Below are 24,102 nucleotides of genomic sequence, written 5' to 3' on the forward strand. Positions count from 1 at the left end.
AAAGGGAAATCTGGATTTACCCTGTAGGGCTGGGAGTCCCCGGGGCAGTCAGGAGGCTGGGGAATTGGGTGAGGGATATAGAACGAGTGATGGAAAAATGCAAAGAATTCTCAACTGTTTCAAAATCTGCCTCAACCCAGGAAAGAGAAGAGGGAGAGCCTCTTTTTTTCTTTCCCAGGTGATTATCTGTTCCCCAAATCCAGAAGTCAAAGTTGCTTTATTAAAAAGTTCCATTTGGGTAAATAAAGCTTATGCAAAATGACCTGGAAATTCAAACCAACATTGTTTCCTCAGGAAAACGCTTCTCGGTTCTACACAGAGGCCTTACAACCAATTTATTGAAACACAACTTATTTGTAAATTGATCATTATTCTGAGAACCTGAACTCACAAAACCACACCCAGGCAGTTCCAGAAAACTGCAGACTCTACAGACCTCCAGCAATGACCTAAAACTCTGGGTTTCCGGAGGCGAGCCAAAGGGAAGAACTCACTGAGCTTTGCAATCCCTACCTGTACTTCAGCTTCCCAGCAGTCATATATCCCCAAACCGTAAGTGACACTGGTGGCCCCGATGACAGCTCACCCACCCCAACCCACCCCACCCTGTGATTGTGGTTAACTGCAAATTCCCCACACTGACATTTCGGCCCCAGGTGGAGAGCAGGTAGACGATGTTGGGGCAGAACTGGGCAGTGGTTAACACCACAAAAGGCCCAGAGTCTGAAAGAGCTGGTTTAAAAGCTAAGCACCATACCCTGGCCGGCTGACCGCCAACAGGTTACTTAAACTCTCCCAGCCTCAGTTTCCACAACCCCGAAGTGGGGATAAAAATAACACCTACCGCTTGGAATTTCTGACAGGTTTGAATGAAATAATGCATGTACGTCATTGAACCTGACATACAGGGAAGGCCCAGACTTGTACAGCAAGTATAAGCCTAATATACAGCAAAAACAGAGAAAGAGCGCATTATCTTCTGCTTGCTGTATGCCATTCATGTGAGCGGGAGTTCCTGGCAGCTTGGTTGGCTTAAGTGATTTACAGCTTTTTTTCAACATTAAAGAAACCAGGAAAATAATCCAATTCTTACTTGGGGTCGTGAGATGCTGGAATGAGTTACAGGCTTATCAGCCCTGCTCTCGAATAGTTGGCAAGGATTTGGCTTTAATCTGGTGAGGGAAAATTTCATGAGGACTCGTGCCAGAGTTATGAAGAAAAAGTACAATGCTCTCAGGGAAAGACATTGAAATCATGAGTGCTTTTTCAGACATACAGTCCCATACTGGACCAAAATACCATGGACAGTAGTTCCTCGAGAAAAGGGTTCTTCCAAATAAATCCATATAAACCAGGCTGCGTGATGAAGGGGGAAAATGAGTTTAATAATACAGTATTAGATGGAATATCATCCAGGAAAAGTGTACTGTAAAAAAATGCTTTGAATATAAAATCGACCTCTGATAACTTTAGTGTTGTAATACTTGTATTATAGTGAGGTAGACAGTTTAAAAAAACTCTCCATTAGACAGACTTAAAATTTTGTAATAATATTTAAGAAAATGATAACATTATGAAAGAATGAAATATCTGATTAATGCTTAACTTTGTACAACTCGAATATAAACTTTAAAAATATTAGAAATTATAACATTTGAGTGCATATAACGTTTGTACATTAGGATGAATTGCATGCTATCCACTTTCTCTTTGCACTTTCAGTCACCTTAAATAAACAAATATATACAGCCTTAACAGAACAACAGTGCATCCAAAGCAAATGTGCATTTTAAATTATTTCTCCTGGCCAAGTCTTTTTTTTTTTTTTACTTAGTATTTTATATTAGCATTTATTATCATTCTCACCCTTTCTTGGACAGTTTGTAGTTCTCTGAACCAAACAAGCAACAGGTTTAGATTGAGAGAGCAAAACCACTTGGGAAAAAACAAAAATTTTCTTTAATGGTTGGTGCAAGTTCCCTTATGTACACCATTTCATGGTCAAAGATGAGGAAACAAACTCTGCAAATGGCCTACTTATGGACAACATTTGAAAATAATACTGGTGCAGGGGGTGGGGGGAGTTTATGGGTTCAACAATCTGGGAATGGGTATTTAATTGCATTGTGCTCTCTCCTGCTTCCTTCTAGAAGATGAATTCCACCCCTGCCTCCCTCCTCACTGTCTCCCACCCAGAGCTCAATGTAACACTTTGCTCTTTTCACAGTTTCTCATTACTAAGTTTTAAAAACATTGCCTAACTGGTAATTACAATCTGAAACAATTCTTTTGGGGGGAGCCCTGGGCTATTGCTGGTTGGTAATCTTTCAGGAATGTTAGAAAGAGGGGAGGGAACATAGATGTGAAAGAAATCTCTGGGCACAGGGACCAGAGTCCCCTTCATCCCTCTCTTGACTGCTTCTGGACTGGCCCCATCTCCCCATCCTTCCAAGGGGGCCACCACCTCCCCTCCTGACTTCATCCTCTGCTTCTGGGCGCATTTCCCCTTCTCTGCACCTCTTATCTTAGTTATATAGCTTCCCACCCCTACTTGCTTTTTGTTTAACTGGAAAATCACCTTCCCCTTAAAAGGGGATGTCTGAATTTTGGCAGACTCTGCTTAGAAAAATCAATTAGAAACAGACACCACAGAAGGGGTTTTCCTGGGTTACCTCCATCCTGGTTCATACACCTCAGTGTCAGGCCCCCTCAGAGGCAGGCCTTGTGGTTTCTCATTATCCTTCGGGGGTTCCATTTGGACTCATTCTTGTCATTCCATCCATACCAGTTCCCCTTTCCCCTACCAGAAAAAGCAACAGTAAAGGCAGTGACCGGAGTCCCCTCCAGTGAGATGCGGATTGCCAGCTCTCTGCACTGGGAGAGGCCAGGGCCCAGTCAGTACAGGAGCAAGTTCTTCTAAAGGCAGGGCCCTTCCTGGCTTTCCTATTCTCGGTGCTAGTTCCTCTATTTGAACACTCTCTGCTTGGGAGGTCACAAGGCACAGGCTATGACATGGCCAGAAAAAAAAAAAAAAAAAAAAAAAAAAAAAACCACCTTCTTTACATGGGTAGAAAACAATCAAACCAAGACGTGGTCAAAGGTGATTCTTCCTCCCACGCTGTTTCTCTTCTTAAACTATTAATTTTTCAATCCATGGAGCTGTTGAGAAACAGGTATGCGTCTCCCCGCCCCCCACCTCCTATCAAAACCTGTGAGGCCCACAAGGAAATCCAAAGCCACGATAATAAAGAAAAAACAAACAAACAAAACAAACAAACAAACAAAAACTAAATAAATCCTCCTTGGCTTGTTTTTCCTGGATGTCCAGGCAAGGTGTGAAAATCAGGGTCTCCCTCTGGGCTGGCAGGTGGAAGGTTCCGGGAAGGCTGAGCGCCCTCCTCTCCCACCCAGCTGCCACATCCAGGCTGCTCCCCGACCCCCGGCGTCCTCCGAGGCCACCTCCTCCTCCACCTCTCTGCAGTCAGGGCAGCGGGGAAGGCGCCGCTACCTGCAGCCGCAGGACTCCACCACCATGTCCTCGTACTGCTTGTAGACTACGTTATTGCCCGCGTCGATGTACAGGATGCTGATGGGAGTCAATTTGGTGGGCACACAGCAGCTGGGCGGGGTGGAGCCGGGATCCATGGAGTTCATCAACGTCTGGATGATGGCGTGGTTGGTGGGCTCCAGGTGCGAGCGTAGCGGGAAGTCGCACACGCCTTCGCAGTGGTAGGCCTCGTACTCCAGGGGCGCGATAATCCAGTCGTCCCAGCCTAGCTCCTTGAAGTTCACGTGCAGGGGCTTCTTGCTGCAGCGCAGCCTCGATTTCTTGCCGTGCCGCTTACCGTGGCGGCTGGCGAAGGCCGTGCGCCGCCGCCGCCGGCCGGGCGAGGGCAGCCAAGGCCCGGCGTCCGGGGCGCCCGACGGCGGCGGCCACGACCCCTCGGCGCCCGCGGCTCCGGGGCCCGCAACCTCGGCCGAGCCCAGCTGTTCGCGCATCTCGGCGAACAGGTTCTTGCGCTGGGATCTGGTGAACACGACGAGCAGGGCGCGCTCCTGGGGAGGCCGCACCCTCCGGCCGAAGCCCAGACTCCGCAGGTCCGGGGGCGGCGGCTGCTGGGGCGCCGGCGCGCGTGCCTCGGCCTCCCCGGCTCCCGGCTCGCCCCACGCGGCCCGCAGCTCCAAGCACAGCTGCTTCCAGGGCTGCTGGCGCAGGCCCTGCCACACGTCGAAGACTTCCCAGCCGGCCCGGGGCGCCCCCTGCGGGTCCAGGGTCCGCGCGTCCAGCAGCAGGGGCGACGAGCAGGGGAAGAGCTGCACGTGGAGCGGCCCTGCCGGTGGCCCCCAGGGCGCTGCGGGCGCCTGGCGAAAGAGCCGCAGCTCCGCGCCCACCAGCTCTTCTTTGTCTGAGAGCGTGGACACATCAAACAAATACTTCTGTCTCCGGAGAGGAGTGTGCGAGAGATCGTCTGCGAGATAAAAAATAATTACAGTCAGTTTCACTTAAGGGGGAGATCAGCCCGGTGCTCTGCGGACGCCCCCGGGAGGAAAAGGGCGGGGAGCGGGGCAGGCCGGCTGGGAGTCCAGCTCCGCCAGCCGGGGGCCTGACCACCCCGGCTCCCCGCTAGGCCGGTGCGCAGCTAGGAGAGGGGGAGCACCAGCTAGGAGATGGGGAGCTCCCCACCATCACCACCACCACCTCCCCCGCCCTCCCCGTCAGCCCGGGACTCCGAGGGCGGAAGTCGGTGGCTGGTGGCTGCGGGAGAGGCGGCCGCGCCGGCAGCCTCCCGGGTTTTCCCCCAGGAGCCTGCGTAACCACTAATGTGCCCTTTGTGGTCCTGGGACTGGGCCGCGCTCCCCCTAGCCCTCGTTTCGGCTGGCTGGCTCGTTCTCATCATTCACGTCTCAGTTCAAATGTAACCTCCTCCCAGAGGCCATCATCGACCACCCTGATCTAAAGTAGCCTCCCTCGGTCACTATCACAGGACCCGGGTTTATTATCTTAGGGGCACTTAGCACTATCTACGACGACCTCGTTTATATTTGTCTCCTTAGTGGTCTGTCTTTCCCAGCAACACCCTGCCCCACTGGCCCATAGGAGCTAGGACCCTGCCCGGTCCTGTCCATCCTACTGCAGCCGGTACAGCTGTGCCTGACCTCGAGTACATGCTGGTCAGTAAGCTGGAAACTTCCAGAGTGGTTCTTCTCACTCTGGGTGTCCCTTGTAATCATCCAGAGACTTGAAAAATTACCAGTGCCAGGGCTTGCTCTAACCAACGGAAACAAGGTCCCTGAACAGAGCCTGGGTACTAGGTTTTTGCTAGTTTTTTGTTTGGTCATTTTGGGGTTTGTTTTTGTTTTTAAGCTCCAAGATGACTGAAGATGCAGCCCTAGTTTAGACTGGGGGAACGTTGCTGCCCACTAGACACTTTTGCTGAAGTATTTAGGCCCAGCACAAAGCTGACAGAATGAGGGTCTTCTGTGGGATTGCTTGATTCCTTGCTTTTTCAAATTCACCATTTTAACGACAAACAAAAGAGCAACAAAGCTTTCAGAAGGGGGGGGCAAATGAATAAACACACACACACCCCAGGCATCTATCCATTGAGAAGATCCTGCAATCAATGAGAAATACATCAGTTAGCAGAAAACCTCAAACACGGTGACCTTCTCCCCACCACCCACCCACCCAACTTGAAATCTTGCTTTGCAGCTCATCTTGAAGATTAAATTTGGGGTTACAAATAAGAAAAAGAAATTTAGGGAACATAATGGGGGGGGTAGGGAATAATAGGCTTTTAAAATCCAAGATGAATTCTTTGGGACCAAGGCAAAACTTGACTTCTTTTTTGACGCATTTGTGCATGAAACCAACCCCACTTCAATGTGCAAGGCGGAAAGCTAACCAGATTTTCCTGGGCTGCCTTCTCATAAAATATTTACAACCCAGCAAATACAAAAATCCCCAAAGCCCCCAGCTCTCCCCAGAAGCTAGTAAAGTTTGGTTCGATTTCAATAGTAAAAGTGTCACTGGGTCCTGGGTCCGACCCTCACTGCCTGTCCAGATGTAGCCCCCGGGGCACTGGACCTGGAGCCTCAGCCACACCCAGTCCCCACTCTGGGCTGACTGTGACGCTGGCTACCTCCCTCGAAGGCACATGTCCCAACCTGAGATCGAGCTGTGGGAAGGGTTAGAGAGGTGAAGCGGGAAAAGCTGCTGGAGGCGGTTGATTTATGGAAGCCAAGACCTTCAAACCGACCAGGGTCACATTAAAATCAGTGGGAACTCAGCACACTTTCTTCTCCTCCTTTAAAGAAACCTTCGTCTGACAACCTTCAGCCACCACCCAGCTCTCTGGACCTATTGCCTTAGGCTTTACTTTCTTGCCTCTCATATTTCTCGCTCCCAAAACTAAGGATGTAATGAGAGGGACTGAAGGCATTTGCTGCACCAGCTAAGTTTTGGGAGGGCTGACAGCTTTCACCCTTGCTTTATCCACAAGCACAGACCAGTTCTGTAAGGTAGTTCCCATTTTGCAGGTGGGAAAACGGAGGTTTGGAGAAATGAAGTTAATTACCGAAGGCTGGCCGCTAGTAAGTGAAAAAAGTTGAGATCCAAACTTAAGTCTATTTAATTCCAGAGTTGGAGCATTTAGCCCCTAAGCCCCACTGCCCCCATGGCCTCTCCAATGGAGTGCGCAGGTACTAGAGTTTAAAAGCAACCAGCAATGGCTGGGGTATGAAGGACAGGGGATACAGTCCAAACTGTATTTGCAGAGCTTGCTGGGAATCAAACATGGATGCCATAAGGAAATCATTTCCATCTCTGCTTACATAACTCTTGAGACAGTTTGTCATGGGCTGGAGAGCATAAGAAGGAGTAATGGGTCATCTATTTATTTCTCTCTCATGAAACATGGAGCAATCCGCCTTCTTTGGTTTTTACTCTTTAAAAAAAAAAAAAAAAAGAAAGTGTGGGCTAGTCATGGTTAGTCTCTACAGCTGAGTCACATTTCTCCGGTCCCCAAGAATGGTCAAAACAGAGGAAAGCCTCTGTAGAAAGAGGGCTCTGCTGATTCTGCAGCCTTGGGATTTCTGAGGATCTTTCTAGCAAGACCAGCCAGCCTGTATCTTTCCAAGGCTCAAGGAAAGGATGCAAATGGGAACTTCAGTCAGTAACCTGCCCCCTTCTCTTTCCAAACCAGCTCCAACCCACCGGCTTAGCAGCACCCACAGGACTGTGGGCAACCTCAACCAAAGGTCCAGGCTTCTCAGGTGTGTATCAGTGGTGTAGATACACTCTTATAGATACATAGGACATAGCACTCTTATAGATACATAGGTGTAGATACATAGGACAGACCTATGAAGCAGCTGGCCGGGCCCTGGAAGGGGACTATTTGGGCAAGAGCTCTATGGTCTGGGCACCACAGTAGAGTAGTAGCTCTCAAGGCCACTAAACCTAAAGGCCCCTACATCTGCAAGATCAACGTGACATCATACAGCATCACTATTTGTTAGAAACAGAAATTCTCTCAGGACCCAGAGGTTTGTAGGAGCCCAGAATTTGCATTTGTCTTAGTCCCAGGTAATGCTGATTTGCTGGTCTGGGATCCCACTGTAAGAACCACTAATCCCAGATGAGCTTGTCCCCTTGGCAAGGGCACCATTGGAGCTGGGGCAAAACAGTGTCCTTCAAAACACAGGACCCAGGGCAGGGTCTAAGGCAGTACTCACCAGAACCAAGTCACTATTTCTCCCAGCTCCTTTTTGCCCCCCCACAACAGTCACCTCCCGCCCCCCTTTTTTTTTTTACTTTCAGCCACTTGTACTCTCACTGGGTCTCTGCGAACTCTAATCCCTAATCCCTTAACAGAGGGTCCAAGAAAGTGGCTACTCTGCGTGGCTCTCCTACAGACCACATTCCCCACCTGTCTGGACCTGCTCTGGAGCCATGCATCACAGAAATAGCCCAGAGGAGGCATCCGACCTGGGGAGTGCAAACACCACCATTCCCTGTGACCCTGAAGACACTCTGCCTGCTGACCTGGCATCAAAAAGCCTGGCTCTGCCACCAAGGCCACCTGTAGGAAGAAAACCAGCCTTCACATTCCCTTCCACAGGTCTCCTCTCCCATTGAGTCCAGTATAAATGACGTCTGATATCATCAGATGACCCTCTCTCCCATCCCCCTCCCTAGAAACATGCACCTTTCATTGGGTCTGTGGCATTTTATTTACATCTTGGAAGTGAATCCTAAGCTTTAGGCCTTTATTTTGAAATCAGTCAGTAATAAATCGTGGGAGATTTTTTATTTTGGCCTTAATTTGCATGAACCGGGTTTGTTACCACTTGGCTCAAACCCAGTTACCTTGGGGCTTGTTGAGTAGTAGAGGGAGGTACAGACCTTTCAAGTTACGATGGCTGGATTTGCCCTTGTCAATTCTCCCAGGTAGGTGGATGCAGGAAGGAGGGGGAGGAGAGAAAGAGAAGGAAGAAGCAAACCATCTGCATATTTGAAGAAAAGTCTTCATAAGTAGGTCAGCCTTTTTTGAAGTAAGAGCAAGTTGGCAAAAGGTTGAGGTGAGGACACCTCAAATATGCACACCTCGTATGGAATTTGATAAACAATTTTAAAAAGAAGCCAATGAGGACAGGAGAAAAAGAACGAGTCACTTGCAAGGCAGGGACTGTAACACCCATTTAAATGAGAAAACTGGCCTAGGAAGGTAGAGTCATCAGCGCAGGTTGGAGCTACAGTGCTTGACTGGAGGGAGCTAAGAAACAAACCCAGACAGGAAAGGGAAAGGATGCTCATGGCACCAAAGACCAGACACCAGAGAACCTGAGTCTCAGGAGGGCAGCCTCAGCAACGGACATTCAGCGGCTGCAAATGTGCCTCCAGGGTCCCCCAGGGCTATCCCTGCTGGGGCCACCCCTCCAAGGTTTTCGAAAACCCTCAGCTTCATTTGGTTTGGGGCGAGAAGGTCCTGCACTGCCTTTTTTCCAAGACATCTCTGAGATATGCAGGCAGCTTGAGGTCCCTCTTGAGAATCCTTCCAGGATTTCCTGTCACTCATCGCCCTGAGGGTGCTCCCGGGGCTCCAGGTCTCTCAGAGAGCTCCTCCGTGCGCATCAGGCTCCCATCCTTTGAATTCTCAGTGACCCTGGACAGCAACTCGCCAAGTGTCTGGCAGGCCTGCATCCGCACCCGCCCGCCACCTCTCCACGCGCCTCGCCCCACGTCCTCCGAAGACACACATCCTGCGACAAGGCAGTGGCTCAGAGAGCCGAGATGATAGTGGGCTTTCCCACGCCCACTTCCACAGGTGGAGGGATCGGCACCCGTTTACATAGAAAACTCCCGGACGTCTTCGCAGTTAAGCCTTTCCCCCCAACCCCCGTCATTTTTGAGCCAACAGCGGCACGCAAGCTTCTGGGACGCGTCTTTGCGGTAGGCACGTGCTCCGTCCGGGCTTTGATGGGCTCTGTCCCCGAATCCTCACCGCGGGGTGTGAGGCCTGTTCTAGCGTTACGCTCATTTATAGATGAGGAAACTGGGGTCCTGCGAGGTATCTTCACTTCCCCAATGTCTTGCAGCTACTGAAGGGCAGGATCTGAAGGTCTTAGCTCCTGTGCCCTCCGACCCGCGGCCACACCCTCTTCCAGGGCTCTGATTGGGCGATGGTGCAAAGAGGGAGGGAGGACACGCGACACACGTGTTTCACCAATGCCATCAACTTCTGGCTAACTGGGTTCCCGCAGGATCTTCTCTTTTCTTCCTTCACTAGAAGGAAGAAGACCTCCACGCAGGGATTTCATAGCTAAATTTGGAGTCGCTTGTTCCCTAGGTCACCCCGCTTCAGCACTGCCTTGAGGTGGGAAAGTCTACAGGTTGGAAATAAAGTCGGATGTACAGGATGAGTAAAAATGAACCATCAACCCTCTCCCCTGGGGTGTGAAAGCCTAAGAGCAATCTTCGCTCCAACGATTACCCCCTCCTGGGCCACAGAAATAACCTGACCATCCCATTGTATTTTTTCCGCCTGTATTCTTGTCCTGAGTCCTGCCTCTGTCGAGATCTGGTGCCAGCTGCTGAGCTCGCTAAGCATCCTCACTGAGGGGCAGATTCAGGAGGCAGTCCACACAACTCAGCCTCTACAGGGTGCTCTGGCTTGACCATCCAGAATAAAAATCATAATAGCAAACAGTGGTGTAGCAATTACCATCCGCTGTGCATGAGCTGAATTCTCATTAACTCATTTAAGCCTCAAAACTGTGGAAAAGAAAAGGATATCACTACTATGTTCATGTTACAGACCAGAAAGCTTAAAATACAGATTGCTGAATAGTAATTTGCCCAAGATACTAAGAGGTAGACAGGACAGTCTTGCTCCAATATCTGTGCCACCACCCTGGATATCCTAGCTTTGATCTGTGTTTGGTAGAAACCCTGAGAAAGTTCCTGCTCTTTCAGGCAACCCATGCTTGGGGGAAAGGCATCAATCTCTGGTCCCCTAAAGAAAATCACTTCCTAAACAGCAGAACTGAGGGGATGTTAACAATTGAACTTTTGAAAGAGAACTTACAGGGAAACCATTCTCTCATTTACAAAATGAAGATAAGGATAGCCAGCTCACAGAGCCACTGAAGGAGAAGCAGCAAATGAGAGAAAGAGTAGGAAAGACATTTATCTGAAGATGTGTGCAAATATTGGTTACTACTGACAACGTGGAATTAGCACAGGAATCTAGAGTCTAAGGGATATAGATTTGAATGCTGACCTGGGACCTTGGATACTCAAGGTCACATAATCTCTCCCAGCCTCCTTTGTAGAATGGGAGAGCCATCCCTCACTGAGTCATTGGAAAGGTCAGAGTCAAGGCACCCAGGGCCGGTTGGACATGACACACAGAAGCACCCAATGAATGCAGTCACTCCTCAGCATAACTACCTACATCCAGGTAGGCAAAAGACGCACCTGTACTCCTCTTGGCCTACTTTGTGGACAGGCAACCCACTTATTTCTGCAGGATTTCCAGAAGTGAATGAAGGAAAGGTGCTGGGCCGAGGAGTAAAGAGAGAAACAAGAACCTCCAGTTCCTATCCACCTGAGGGTTAGTGAAGGGGTTGTGGCCTCACTGCCATCAAACTGATCCTTCTCAGTGCCTTATGTCATTACGTCATCCACTACTGAGGTCTCTCTCACAACTTCCAGGTGAACAAGCAAGCTCCAGCCAGAACCTTATTAAGGACAGGTCCCTCCCTGCAGTTTCCCTCCTCTGTGGGCTCAGGGCCAGCACTTAGCCCAGAATGTCACCCTCATCCCCACCCCAGATTGGCTCTGTGGACAGATGGTGCCTCCCCACCTCCTGCCCCCAAAGGGCTCCACAATGAAAGGTGAGGACTGGGGCAAGGAGACTAACTCCCAGGCCCCTCAGGGTTGCATCCCTGAGATGGTCAGACACATTTGGCACGGAGATGGGCTGTAGGAATGAATGGCCCCTTAGGCTGAGCACAGGGCCCCATGCAGAGGAAGTCACCTGAGAAGGCCCAGTCAGTCCGTAAGTGTGTGTGTCTTCTCACCACACACTCACCCACCCAACTTCTCTCTGATCTCTTGGCTTCCCCAGTGTTTTCTCCAATAGCATGCCCTGCGTTTCTCGGCTTCCTTCCTCCTTTCAAAAAACAGAGAGCCCCAAGGGGGGGTCCTCCACAGAACCTGGAGAGGCAGGTTCTGGCAGACCGCACTGTCCTCCTTGCAAAGAGCCTGGGCCTTGTGAACCCCACATGATTAAGCAGGTTTGGTTGCCTGCCTGGATCCCACACAGAAGTCCCAGTGCTCTCACACCAAGCGCCGGCCCAGCCAGTGCTGGATGGAGGGGAAGGAAGTGAGGGAGGAAGGGTGGCAGGGGAAGGAAGGGAAACCCCAGATACCACCAGAGCGAAAGGCGCACTTCCCATGGCCTGGGAGCCTCCGGACAGCCTTCCACGGCAGTAAGGACCAGTTCTGGCAGGAGCCGAAGGCCAGCCCTCTCTCCTGAACACTGTGCACCCCCAGAAGGACTCCCAAGGTGCTTCAAGGAGATTCTTTCGTTTCTCTAAGATGAAATGGATTCATTTGAAAGTGGTGACCAAGAACTTAGTGTGAACCCTGGTGGCAACGCGTTCTTAGAGGAGGGTTCAAGAACCAGTGATTGGAGGCCAAGATCAAGAACTCTTCGCGGGGGGTCTCTTTTCACTGAAGTCTTACCCCTGAGCATCCAGAATCTTAATTTGACACCAATGCAAGTGAAATCCATGTGGAATGGTACCATGGCCAAATGCTGCACCCGTCTCTCCCCACCTTTCCCCGGCGGGCCCATGTCCTCTGAAGGTCACTGCCTTTCCCTGGGAGCTGTGCGTGCAGGGCCGGATGGGATGACGTGCCAGTGCCGCTCTTGCTGCACTGCTCACCAGTAGGGTCACTGAGAGCCCACTGGAGCCACACAGGCCCAGGGTCGGAGGGGAGGAGGAAATGATGCCTCCAAGCAGCCTTCAGGGTTAGAAAAGGATCGGGCCTTCTGACTAGAGAGTTTCGAGGTCAAAAGTAGAAAAAAATGTTCCCATTTTATTTGGTTTCTCCTCCCCGACCAGTTCTCAGGTTGCAGGAGCAGAGAGGGGGTTCAAATTGGCTCGATGTGTGTACAGGAAAGGACCTCAGTGCCCAGGGGTCCTGCGCCGGAGAAACTTCAATGGTGAGTTCTTTAAAGTGTTGGGCCGGGCGCGGCTTCTGAAGAAGGAATAGTGGAAACTCCGCGCCGCTGCGCTCACCTTGGGCTGACTTCCGAACTAATGTCGCAGCAAAATGAGATTCGCGGTGGCAGCTGTGGACCGTCGTCTAACATCATTCAGTTTCCCTCCCACCGGGTGTGGGACCCAGACTCGGCTGGGAAGTGGGATGAGGGCCTGGAAGTCCGGTTTGCAAAGCAGGCGCACGGATTTTCTTTGGTGCCTACGTTCTTTCGGGAGGACAGGGGAGCGTGTGAACCACGGGGATCCCAAACCTCTCCGCGCTGCCCCCACTTTCTGCTGGGCTCGGTAAGCTAACGCCGCTTCAGACTGGGCCAGAAGCCCGCCCTTCTCCTCGCCAGCACGCCCACCACCGCGTCCCTAAACCGAACTCCTCCCCCAGACACCCGGGCCACTGGCGGCGCGGCGCGCGCATCTTCTGGAAAGCGGGCCAGCGCGGCCAGCCGCTCTTGGCCAGTCCCTCCCAGCGCCTGCAGCGGCTCACGCCACGCGCACCCACCCCTCCGCCCCCAGCAGCGCTAATGGACTGTCCTAGAAGGCGGAGAACAGCAACCCTGGAACCCATTAGGCCGACGAGGACCTATTTAATTCCTGTAAACAGAAGACACCACTTAACCGCCATTGAGCTTAAAAATAAACAGCCAGGGCTTTAAGAGGGGCGGGGGGAGAGGGGAAGGGGCCGGCAGGGAGGCGGTTGGTGCCAAGCAACGAAAGGACGCGGAGGATCCACATTCCCGCTGACCGCACCTCGCGGCCTCGGCTGGGAGACGGTCCCCGGGTCCAGAGAGCATCGTTTGTCCAGGGTTAGTCCATACCCAACGATTTATTGAACTAATGTCCCTCACTTTACTTAAAAGCCCCCAGGGATCCTTGTTGGTGTGCTCTGCGCCGTTTACTGCACGCAGCAGTCCTGCCAGGAGACAGTTTTCGTTCTGTCCTATCATATCATCTGTCTCCCATCTCTGCGTCCCCTTCTTTTCACCTCCCCCACACGCCTCCCCCTTTCAAGGAGGTGTGCGGCGGGACCCGGAGAACTCCGACTGGGCAAAAAACCAGTTGCGTTCGGACCTCCTCCTGTGCAATGCCCGAGTTCCCCGCGGGTTCCGGCGGCGCGCAAACTCGCAGGTCTTGGGGGTGGGGGGTGGGGGGAGGTTTCATGTCTTCATTCAGTTTGCGGAAGAAGGGATTCTCAAGGCCTGTCGTGGGCTGTGGCTTAGATGACTTTTTTTTTTTTTTTTTTTTTTTTTTTAATGTGGAGAAAAGACAAGGATGTTTGAGCGCGTTTTTCGATCCCCTCCCCCACCAGCGACTCTACAGCGCAAACTCCCAGAGCCCAAGTGTCTCCCGCGCTGGGGAAAATGTTCAGAGCCCTTTTCAAATTAGCCTCCCCTGCAGAGGAAGCTCGCCCTGAATTCTGGCCCCGCTTGCACTCTCGCTGCAGAACGCACTCGGTGCTCTTAGCTCACTTGCTAAGGTGGGCCTGGTACGAGTCTTGTAAGCAACCCTTAAGGCCTTAGGGATGGGGGTGACAGTAACCGATAATGAACAAGACAATAGCTAAGGCGTTTCTGGTTTGTGGCCTTTAAAATGTTTTAATCATTCCAACCCGAAGAGAAGAACAAACTTCTTCCTTAAGGCTTCCTTCCTTCGCCCCAGGCCTTTTTCCAGGACCTTCCAGTCTACCCGCCCGATGGAAGATCATGAACCGGGACTGCAAACCCCACGCCGGCGCGCACGCGGGCGCGCTCTCACACGCACACTTGAATGCTCAGCAATCCTTTTCCAAGGCTGTTCCTTCTTTCCGGGGAAATAAAGCCTAGATTGGAACCTTCTGCCGGCTTCCTCACTTGGCCGTCTGGTCTGCATTAGTGTTTTTATAAGGGACTCAAACAAATCGAATACAAGGTCACCAAATAATTAACAGTTGTGAATTCCCTCCGTCCCCATTAAAATACTTCCCTGCTTATATTTCATTTTCCGTTTGCCAACGACAACAGGGTCGAGGCAAAAGCACTGCTGCGTAGATTACGCCACTCTGCGGCCCAGGTCCACCCAGAAACTCGCTCTTTTGCATAAACATGCTGTCCCAAACGAACTTCAATCGCGAGGGGACTCTGCAGCTCTTAGAATATCCTCCCCACAGCACGGCTAGCCCAACTGTCCTGCCCTGCTCCCAGATAACCACCATCCAGAAGGTAAACCAAGAAGCCAACAATCAGCCATGGCAAACTTTCCAGTGATTCAGTTCTAGGGTGTCAAGTTCCTCAAGGATGTTCAGATCTCGTTTTTGGTTTTTATCTCTTCCCTACTGCCTTCCTTTCTGAGAAGGCTATTCTAACAACAACAGTAAACAGAGAAAAAAAAATTAAGAGTCCTATTATTTCCAAATCATCTGAAAACTTAACTCAAAGCTGTATTCTTAGACTCATTTTGGTTTCTTCCAAAACCAAGGGGGAGGTCCCTCCCCCTTTTTGGAAGTATGTATCCCTTCTCACTCCGTAAAGGGAAAGTCGGAGGTTTGTTTCTCTCTTTCTCTCCCCCTCTTTCTCTCAGCCACGTTGAATTCACACAAGTTCCAATTGTCTGCCTTTCCCAGGCCCCAGGGTTGGGGACCTAGGGCTCCAGTACTAGTGGCCTTTTGATGTGCTAAACTGTAATTTCTCTATATCCAGCCTGATCTATTCTGATCTTATAACTGCACCAACACACACCTGCACATACTTTCCATCACTATGGATTCAAAATCATTTGAAAAGCACAACATGGAGGAATATTTAAAGATCAGGGATAGCATGTGCCTTCACAGAGAGCACAAAGAGGAAGCAAAGCGCAACATGGATTCCGACCCTCAAATCCAAAGTTCCACTCCAACTCCAAACTGGGTCTTAAGTAAATATATAAGAATATTAGACCGGGTGGGAAATCTGCCCTCCCCTTCCTTTTTCAAACTTCTGCTTCCTCGCCCTTTACCCTACCGGTGTAGTGCCATAATTAAGCATGCAAGATCTAGAACTGGATATGTGCTTTGCCGCTTTGTGTGACTTTCAGCAACTTGCTTATTAACCTCTTTGTCTTGCTTAATTCACCTGTAAAACAGTGCTTTCCCCGGGGGTGGTTGTTAGAATTAAATGAAATAATTCAGGTAACAGATTTTAGCACAGTACTTGGTATGCAGTAAATGCTCAATATATGTTGGTTAGTATTACCCCTGGATGTCTGAAGAGCAAATCGAGAGGAGGGACATTTAAAAAATAAAACTTTTAGTAAAGTCTCCCCAGTGGCAGTGTGTTGGCGGAGGCGGGGGGAGGTGTCCGGCGGGGAGAAGGTGGCAAGGGTGAGGTTATAGAGGACGTGCTACCTTTATGGACCCAAAGCGCTCTTCATTCACTTCCGACTGATTTTTAGCCCTGCCCGCCCACTCTTAATCGCAAGCCTGAGGGGCAACTTTTGAGGTTCCGGGGTTCCTGGGTGAGGAAGGCTTTTTACAAATACTGTACGTGAGTACGGAGTTCATGCCTCCAGAACCGGCTTCAGGATTCCTTCCATTTTCTTTGCTCCTCCCCCTTGAGGGTCCCCTGCTCCGCCAAGCCAAGCCTGCCGCACTCGACGGCGATTTAAACATCCCCGAGGCAAGGCGCCAAGTTAGCGCGGCTGGCCCAGCTCTCTGCTGGCCTCTGCTCTTTCCTCCTTGCCCCGCCATCCACGGGGTGGGGGAGGGGACGTAGGCGGGTTTGGCGCGGTCCAAAGTCCCCACGTGAGAGGGGCGGAAGTCCTAGCCAGGAGCCGGGGATGCGCGGCTGGCGGGTCCCTTCCATCACGGGAGACTAGACACCGTTTGATGTGTTATGACATGAACCCTCAATTAGATCGCTGAGTTGAAACACTCCAATCAGGGGCCCGATGCTAAGCAAGCCCCGGAAGGTCCAGCCCGAGGTCACCGCCGGTGACACATCAAATCAAAATCAGTGAGAGGGAAAGTGAGGCTTTCCCTTTATCAAGCTGGCGCTGTAGCCCGCAACACAACCCCCTCCTCTGCGCGCTCCTTCCTGCTCTGGGCTCCGCACTCCTTCACCCCCGAGCGGCATGCGGCGAGCCACGCAGCCTTCCCAGTCAACTAACTGCCCTTCTTCGCGTTTTCTGGGAACCTGAGAGCGTGGAGGAGACCGTGCCTTCGAAGCTGCGGTGCAAGTGGTCACTCCGCCTCTCCTCGGGCTGGGGACGGAGTTCCAGAGTTGAAGCCGACGTCTGGTTCTTGGTCGGGCTAGCCTGGAAACCTTGCCTCAGGAACAGAGGCCCCCTGGGCCTGGGCTTACAGCCAGTCCCTTTCCCCACCTCCGGCGCCCAGGGATGCCCAGCGCGGTGCCCAGGGAGAAGCTGCTGAGCAGACAAGGGTGAAGCGAGCCCGCGTCTGCGCAGGACCTGAACTCCCCAGAGACCTCCCTCTCCTGCCTGCACGCCTCAGGCTTCCGTAGACACCTCCGAACAGCCTGCAGGGTCTTTTGGTCCCGTGCCAAACTCGCAGGGCGAAGCTTAGGAGTTAGGGGGTGCTTGCTTGGGGGGAGGGGAGGAGATTCTTGCCACTTACTTTGGGGGGAAAAGAAAACTTGCGCCCAACGGCCCAGCAGCCTGGGCCTCCGGGATTTCCTCCCCTGGGAAAAGGCCTCTTGAGCAGTTTTCTCTGAGCTTCCTTAGTCCCTCCACTAGGGATGTGTAGGGTGGTCTTTGACTAGACTTTGACTATAAGGGGGACGGTAAACAGGATTTGGAGGGAGGGAGACAACCAAAGCAGGGCAGAGACTGTGCCTGGGGGGTGGGAGGGATGGGCGAGCTGCGCTGGCTGTATGGAGGTTGGGGATGCAGCTGCAGCGCTACGAAGAAGCCGTAAGTATCTGCAGAGGTGACTTTAGGAGTCCTAAAATCACCATAAAATAGCAGGCGTTAATTTGCCGCACCGACCTTTCAGCAGCTCATGAACCTCGCTGACCTCGGCTGCAGCGGCGGACCCAGCGTGGGCTGGAACCCTGGCCCGCAAGGAAGGTGGCTACAAGGGTGGAGGCTGGGGTCTGAAGCCCGGGAAGAGCCCGGAGTTTAGGGGCAGTTAGCGTCCTCCGAAGAGCTCCGAGGACGAGAGTGTACTCAAGGCAGGCGGGGAGGGACCAGCCCTGTCCTCCCGAACCCTGGAGCTCGCGGGTTTCCGAGCGACCCCACTTTCACTGACCTGGAAGTGGGAGGCGGGGAACTGGTCAAAGCCGAGAACCTAAGTCTGGGCAGGGTGGTGGAGAGCTGCCTTAATTTTTTTTTTTTTTTAAATCTCCTCCTTCCTTTCTTCACGTCCCCTTCCTCCCCTTTCCCTTTTTCTTTCCTTTTTCTCCCTTCCTTTCCTGTCTCCTTCCACGTTATTGTCTCCCCTCTTTAGGAACGGAGTTCCTCGTGCCTGTGCATCCCTCCTCAGTTTCTGGGACCAAGGGGAGCGCGAGGGTCTCTCGAAGGCATTCACCACGCGAACCAAGGCGGGTGGCAAGGAGCGAGTGCAGGAGTTTCCGCGGGCACCGAGGCTCGCACCCACGCCCTCAGAGGGGACCAGGAACAGGGCCCCTGGGAGAAGCTCAGAGAGAGGGGCGATGCCTGGCTGGGAAAGGTGGATGAGCATATCCACGCACCCATATGGATAAGTACCAACAAATCCTTAAACTTAGTTGCCCTGCCCCTGTCCCTGCCCCGCCCTGCCAGTTGCTGCCGCTGCCTTAGCAGAAATTACTCGGTCGCCTCCTCAGAGCGGCGGTGAGCGCGCTGCAGGAGCAAAAAGCGCCCAAGGGCGCGGGGCTCTCGCCCGGCTGATGATCCCCATATCTAGCGCAGGGAGGAGCTGGGAACCAGTGCAGCGGCTGGGTCAGGGCATAGCCAGACGCCGTTCGAGGACTCATTCCTCAGACCGCGGGACTTGCAACTGCCGGCTTCCCCTCTTCTCCCACCCCTTCCCCCCGCCCCGAGCGGATGGGAACTCGGGGCTTTCAAAGGGTCACTCGCCCCGCGCGCTCCCGTCCCGGTCCGCCACGGTAACTAGGGCCTTGTACCGCGCACCGCGCACAACCCGAGACCCCCGTGGCAAGTGTGCGGTCAGTCCCCGCCGCGGCCCCTCTCCAGACCCAGTCATTTGCCTGCCACCTCCCGTCCTCCACGCTTCCTCCACCAGCCACCAGACGAGCGGCCACCGCGCTGCTTTCTGCAAAAGAAGGAAGGAAGAGAGAAAGGAAGGGAGAGAAGGAAGGAAGCGAGGAAGGGAGGATTGCAAACTGGAATAAAATGTGCAGCCGCATTCAGAAACTTACTGGGCTGGAGAAAAACAATTTAAGAAAAGAAAGGGCGAGGTGTCCAGAGCGGGAAGGGAATTCTCAAATGTAGCCTCCTGCCAGAGCAGGAGCAGCGCCGCGGCTGCGGAGCTCCAGGGAGAGAGGAGTGGGGCATCTTCTTTGCCACTTACCTAGTCCCCTGTCTACAAAGCTAGTGATCGTATTAGCCGACTTGGAAGACTGGAAAAAGCTGGCGTTGATGCCCAGCTTTTCGGCGATGGAGTAAGTCCTGTAGATTGACAGCATGTACTCGTGGGGCACCACGCGCGGGCCCCTGCCGGGAGGCTCCTGCGCTTGGGGCTCCTGCGGCGGCCGCCGCCGGGGTTCATCCTGTGGCCGCGGTAGTGGCTCTTGGCGCTCCAGGGGCGCCCGGACCGTGGTACTGTCTCGTGGCGCCCGCGGCATCTTCCCTTCCTTGCGGCTTCTCATTCCCTTGGAGGAGCCCAGCTCCGCGGATGACGAGGAGGATGAGATGGAAGCCTGCTGGAAACCGGGCAAATCCCACAGGAAACTGATGAGGAAGACGGCCGACAGCAGGACTCTAGGAGTATCCATGGCGAGCGAGTGGCAGCGTCTCCCAGAGAGGCGGCAGCGCAGGGCGCGAGGGGCGCGGAGCGGCTGGACAGCGGCCGGGGCCCGGCTCCTCGCGCGGACTCCGAGTGCAAGGAGCCGGGTCCAGCCACACAAACTCCGGCCCTGCCACGCCCCCTCCCGCCCCTCGCCGGGAGGGGAGGGGAGGGGAGGGGAGAGGCGAGGAGAGGAGGGGAAGCGGAGGGTGGGCGGAGAGGCTGGTGGTGCGGCCAGGAGGTGTAGGGGAGAGGGGCCGCGGTGTGTCGGTGTGGCTGGGAGACGCAGCGCCCCCGCGGGACGCGCGCGGGGTTGCCGGGCGGCGTGAGCACAGCTGGCCCGGAGCGTCGGGCGGGGGAAGGCGGGCGCGGCCCCGGGGCGGCGAGGAGGCCAGGAGCATCCACAGCGCCAGAGTCCCCCTAGCACTGTCCGAAGCTCGGTCCCCCCCTCCCCCGGGATGCCGCGCGGGCCCTAGGTCCTCGCCGGTCGCCTCCCCTGTCCCGGGAGCGTGAGGCCCCGGGAGGAGGGAAGCGGCGGCGGCGGCGCCCCCCCGCCCCCCTTCCCCACAGAGACGGCTCCCGGCGGGCGCCTCTGCAGCCGACTGCGCTCTGGCTCGGGGTGGTGGTGGTACCTCCTTTCCTCGGCCCCAGCCTCCAGGCCGGCCGTTTGCTGCCTTCAGGGGCCAGCCCGGGGCCAGCGAAGCCTCGCGACGTCCCAGGCGCAGGGCCCAGCCCAGAACAGCCCCATTCTCTCGGTGGGGTCCCGCTCTCCACAAAGACAGGGCGTCTGTTCCCGACCCTCGAGGTCAGGCAAAGGCCACGAGTCTCTGGTGTCTGGATGGATGCTAAAAGCTGCCGCACTCTACTGCAGGCCCCAGCCTCTCTTCTCGCGCAATCCCCAGCCTCTTCTGACTCTGGCTTTAGCCGCTCTTCTCCTCGGTCGGCTCCCGGGGTCCTCTTTGCTCTCGCGGCCTGGCCCCCGCCTCCACGGCATCCCCATTTCCCCTCTCTTCTTTTCCTCCCGCCTTCAGTACTTTCTCCTTCCCAAGGTTCCTTCTGCATTCCAATCCTTCTCTCCCCAGCCTGCTTTTCTTCTCGCACTGCCCTCCCATCTCTGCCTTCCCACCCTCTCCCTCCGCGGCCTCCCCCTCCTCTTTCGGTGGACCCCTCCCTTTGCAGCTCTTCCCCAATCTGTTTCTCTTCAGTCCAGCCTCGCCCCATCACGAGTTTCCTTTATCTGTCCCCAGATTCCCCGTGCGTGTCTTCCCCGCCCACTGCCTCGCTCATTCCTGGGCCTGAGCGCTGGAAGTCAAGGCGGAGGGCTGCTTCTCTCCCACAGTGCTCTGTGCTCTGGAATGCTGTGGACATGGAGTCTCCTTGTTTATTGGGTGTCCAGCCACCAACCATAAAATGCTCTCCTTTCCTCTCCCTACAGCTCTGTGAAGTTGGCCTTACTGTTTTCACTTTCACAGATTTAAAAAATGAGACAGACAGGGGATAGATGACTTTTCCAAGGACACTCAGCCAAGAGGATATTCAGCCGGGACAAAACCCGGGCTCTGTCCCCAAATCGTGGGTTCCCATTCCAACATAGAAGAGTCTATCACCCACCCAGTATCCCTCATTCTTGCCTTTTTTTTTTCTTTATGGTTTTATTTGATCTCAGATGATTTCCTCCCACACTGCTTTGCGTGTGTGTGTTCCCAGTCTTCTACCCCCTTCCCTCTTATTTTGCTTTTCTCTGCCCTTTTTCTGTCCCTGCAGGGTCCACTCACCTGACTGCAAGGGAAGGAACTTCCCTGTCCCTGCTCTCTTCATGGCTTAACTTCCTTAATGTCTAGGCTATGCCTTCTGTCTTGGACACTAGGCCTCCACCAGGTCATGGCAAACACCTAAGAGAACTTGTGTATTGGCAGGGTTGTAAGCCCTTTACATACGTCATTTCACTTAATCTTCAAAACAGTCTTATAAGTGTTGTACTATCCCTATTTTACAGGTAGGGAAACTGAGGCCCAAGGTCACACTGCTCCAGAGTCTGTGCTGGCTGCTCTCTTCCTCCTTCCCTCCACGGATGCCCCTGCGGAACTATCCCAATCCCATGTATACCCCCTAGTTTTGATTTCACGATTGGCAGGTTCTGATCTTACACTCAAAGGTGCTCTTTTTTCTTCTGCTCTTTAAAATTGTTTATTATTTCCTAAATTAACAACATAAAAGGAAATGGAACTGAAACGGGACAAAATTGTTTCTCAGATTCTTACTACTCCAACAAGTCACCAAATCAAAATGTTTTGATCTTTGTGGGTTTGCTTCCATTCCTTCTTTATTTGTCAAGCACATTGCTTCCCTATCCTTGCTATCCATGGAGAGATACCATTCTGAGTCCTGCCCTTGTCACTTAATACAATGCCCAAAGCATGTCTGTTGGCCCCTTTCTTTCTTTCTTTCTTTTCTTTTTCTTTTCTTTTTTTTTTTTTTGTTTGTTTGTTTGTTTGTTTTGGTTTGGTTTGGTTTGGTTTTATGTTACTGCCAAGTCCTTTGTCCTTAACATCACTCCACTGTGCCCCTGTGCCCCTCTCTGAGTCTTCACCACCCCCCTCCCAGCCCACGCAGGCCATCTCTGCCTTACCACGGGCTCAGAACTCCTTGCTCACCAGCACAAGCAACCTTTCCCCTCTGTCTACCTGTCACCCCTGAGATGCATGTGGCCCAGCCTTCTGGCTCCATTCATCCGCCTCCCCAATGTCACCCAGGAGAGCCTTCCTCCTTGTGGTCTCTCTCCATCCCTTCCCTCGGGGAAATGAACACTTGTGGTTTGTGTTATCAGTGTTTTAATTTCTATCAGGATGGAGTCTGGTTAATGATGATTCATGGTTTCAGAGCGTCTGTCCAATAAGAATGTTTCCTGCCCGCAGCTGTGGCCCAGCGTGTTCTCTCTTCATTTCGCTCGCAGCAATCATTATCAGCTACAAGTTATCGGTAAACAGGAAACAAAGTAATGAGCCTATTTGCTGTGGCTGGGGATCTCTGCACACTAGACGGAGCCATGTGCTAGCCTAAATGACACTGGGACAGGGACCACAAAGGATGTGGTCTGTCTTGGGGTCCAGGATGCCCCCAGGGCAGATACTCCTCCCTTTCATGGTTATCAGCCTCTGGTCTCTGCAAGGAAAGTGCGCTGCCCTTTGCCTGACGGGCTGAGCCACTCGCTTCGCAGGTGAGCAAACAAACTTCAGTGGCTGGGACTAAGGCCCAAATTCTGGTCAGTAGTCCAGTCGGGACTGGGCAGCAAGGCTTTCTGACTTAAATATTTCCAGTATTGTGACAATGAGCCATAGCAATGTGTAAAGCCTCATCTCTTCCTCCCTCATGGAAATGTTTCAAATAGGAATTCACCCCAATGTTAATGAGGCCTTGCCAAGGACTTTGCTCTGTGTGTGTGTGTGTGTGTGTGTGTGTGCACGCGCGCACGTGCGTGCGTGCACACATGCCTGTTACAAATAAAGACACAGAGAAAAAACTACAAGTGAACATATGCTTTCAGATCTTCTCGCACTTTGAGAATTTGAATTAGGATATAGAATTTAACTTTTCAGTCCAGTCTTTTATTCTCTCATAAGTTCTTGAGTAGTTTCATCTATGAAGAACCTTTAAAAAAGGCTGAGAGGATCTTGAGCTGAACTGAGGCCTGGTGTAGGCACCAGGATGGCTTCCCCTGGTCTTTCTGTCCTCTGCTGGATCTTCCCCCACGTAGAAGGCAATAGGAACCGCTGAGCAGTATGGTATGTCCTGCCCCCCTGTGGACAACGAGGGAGTTATCGGTGGAGAACCAAACCCCAAACCAGTTCTGGACTCAATGTTTACAGGAGCTTGCCAAGATGAGCAAGGGAGAGTGACATCCATTAGCATGATTTTAAGAAACTAGAGAGTCCCTAGGAGATGTGTGGAGCAGTCAACCACAAAACAACCGTACATGAGAGATAAGCCTGCCTGAAATACTGGACCCAAAGCAAAGAGCATTGCCTTGTTCCCATCTGAAATCCATGCTCCTACTATCTTCAAGTTATTATTTCATAGTTACCCAGGGACAAAGATTCTCTTAAAGAAATAAAGGAGTTTATCTCTTTTATTATGTCATGTTTCATTCAAGTACCACGCTGAAGGCAGTTTTTATAAAAGTGAATGAAGAGTTCTAACTTTTTGTGTGTGCCCTACCTGTAGAGGAGGTGACCGTTCTTTAAAGGTTCTGGAAATACAGTCAGGTGAAATATTCACACAAATGAAATGACTGCTTTTGTTTGAGGTACCGTCTTTAGAAAGTCTTACTTAAAATACAAATGCTCTTGACTAGGATCCCCAGTCATGGTTTATGACCTCCATTACACTGTTCTGAA

At 52.6% G+C, this 24,102-nt stretch overlaps 1 protein-coding gene across 2 annotated transcripts; it reads right to left on the minus strand.

The window, feature by feature from the left end:
* Positions 1-1,372: 1,372 nt before the first annotated feature.
* Positions 1,373-20,412, minus strand: GDF6 (growth differentiation factor 6). Of its 2 annotated transcripts, XM_032316679.1 has the most exons (3): positions 20,341-20,412; positions 19,274-19,625; positions 1,373-4,469 (listed from the first exon to the last, which is right to left on the minus strand). In XM_032316679.1, the coding sequence occupies exons 2-3, from the start codon at positions 19,569-19,571 to the stop codon at positions 3,505-3,507; spliced, it is 1,263 nt and encodes a 420-aa protein (XP_032172570.1). In that variant the 5' UTR covers positions 19,572-19,625; positions 20,341-20,412; the 3' UTR covers positions 1,373-3,504. The 2 variants fall into 2 exon arrangements, with proteins under 2 accessions (XP_032172570.1, XP_032172569.1); XM_032316678.1 differs by lacking the exon at positions 20,341-20,412 and having other exon boundaries at positions 19,274-19,717.
* Positions 20,413-24,102: the final 3,690 nt, after the last annotated feature.

Source organism: Mustela erminea, chromosome 16, assembly GCF_009829155.1.
Source record: "Mustela erminea isolate mMusErm1 chromosome 16, mMusErm1.Pri, whole genome shotgun sequence".
Classification (NCBI taxonomy): Eukaryota; Metazoa; Chordata; class Mammalia; order Carnivora; family Mustelidae; genus Mustela; species Mustela erminea.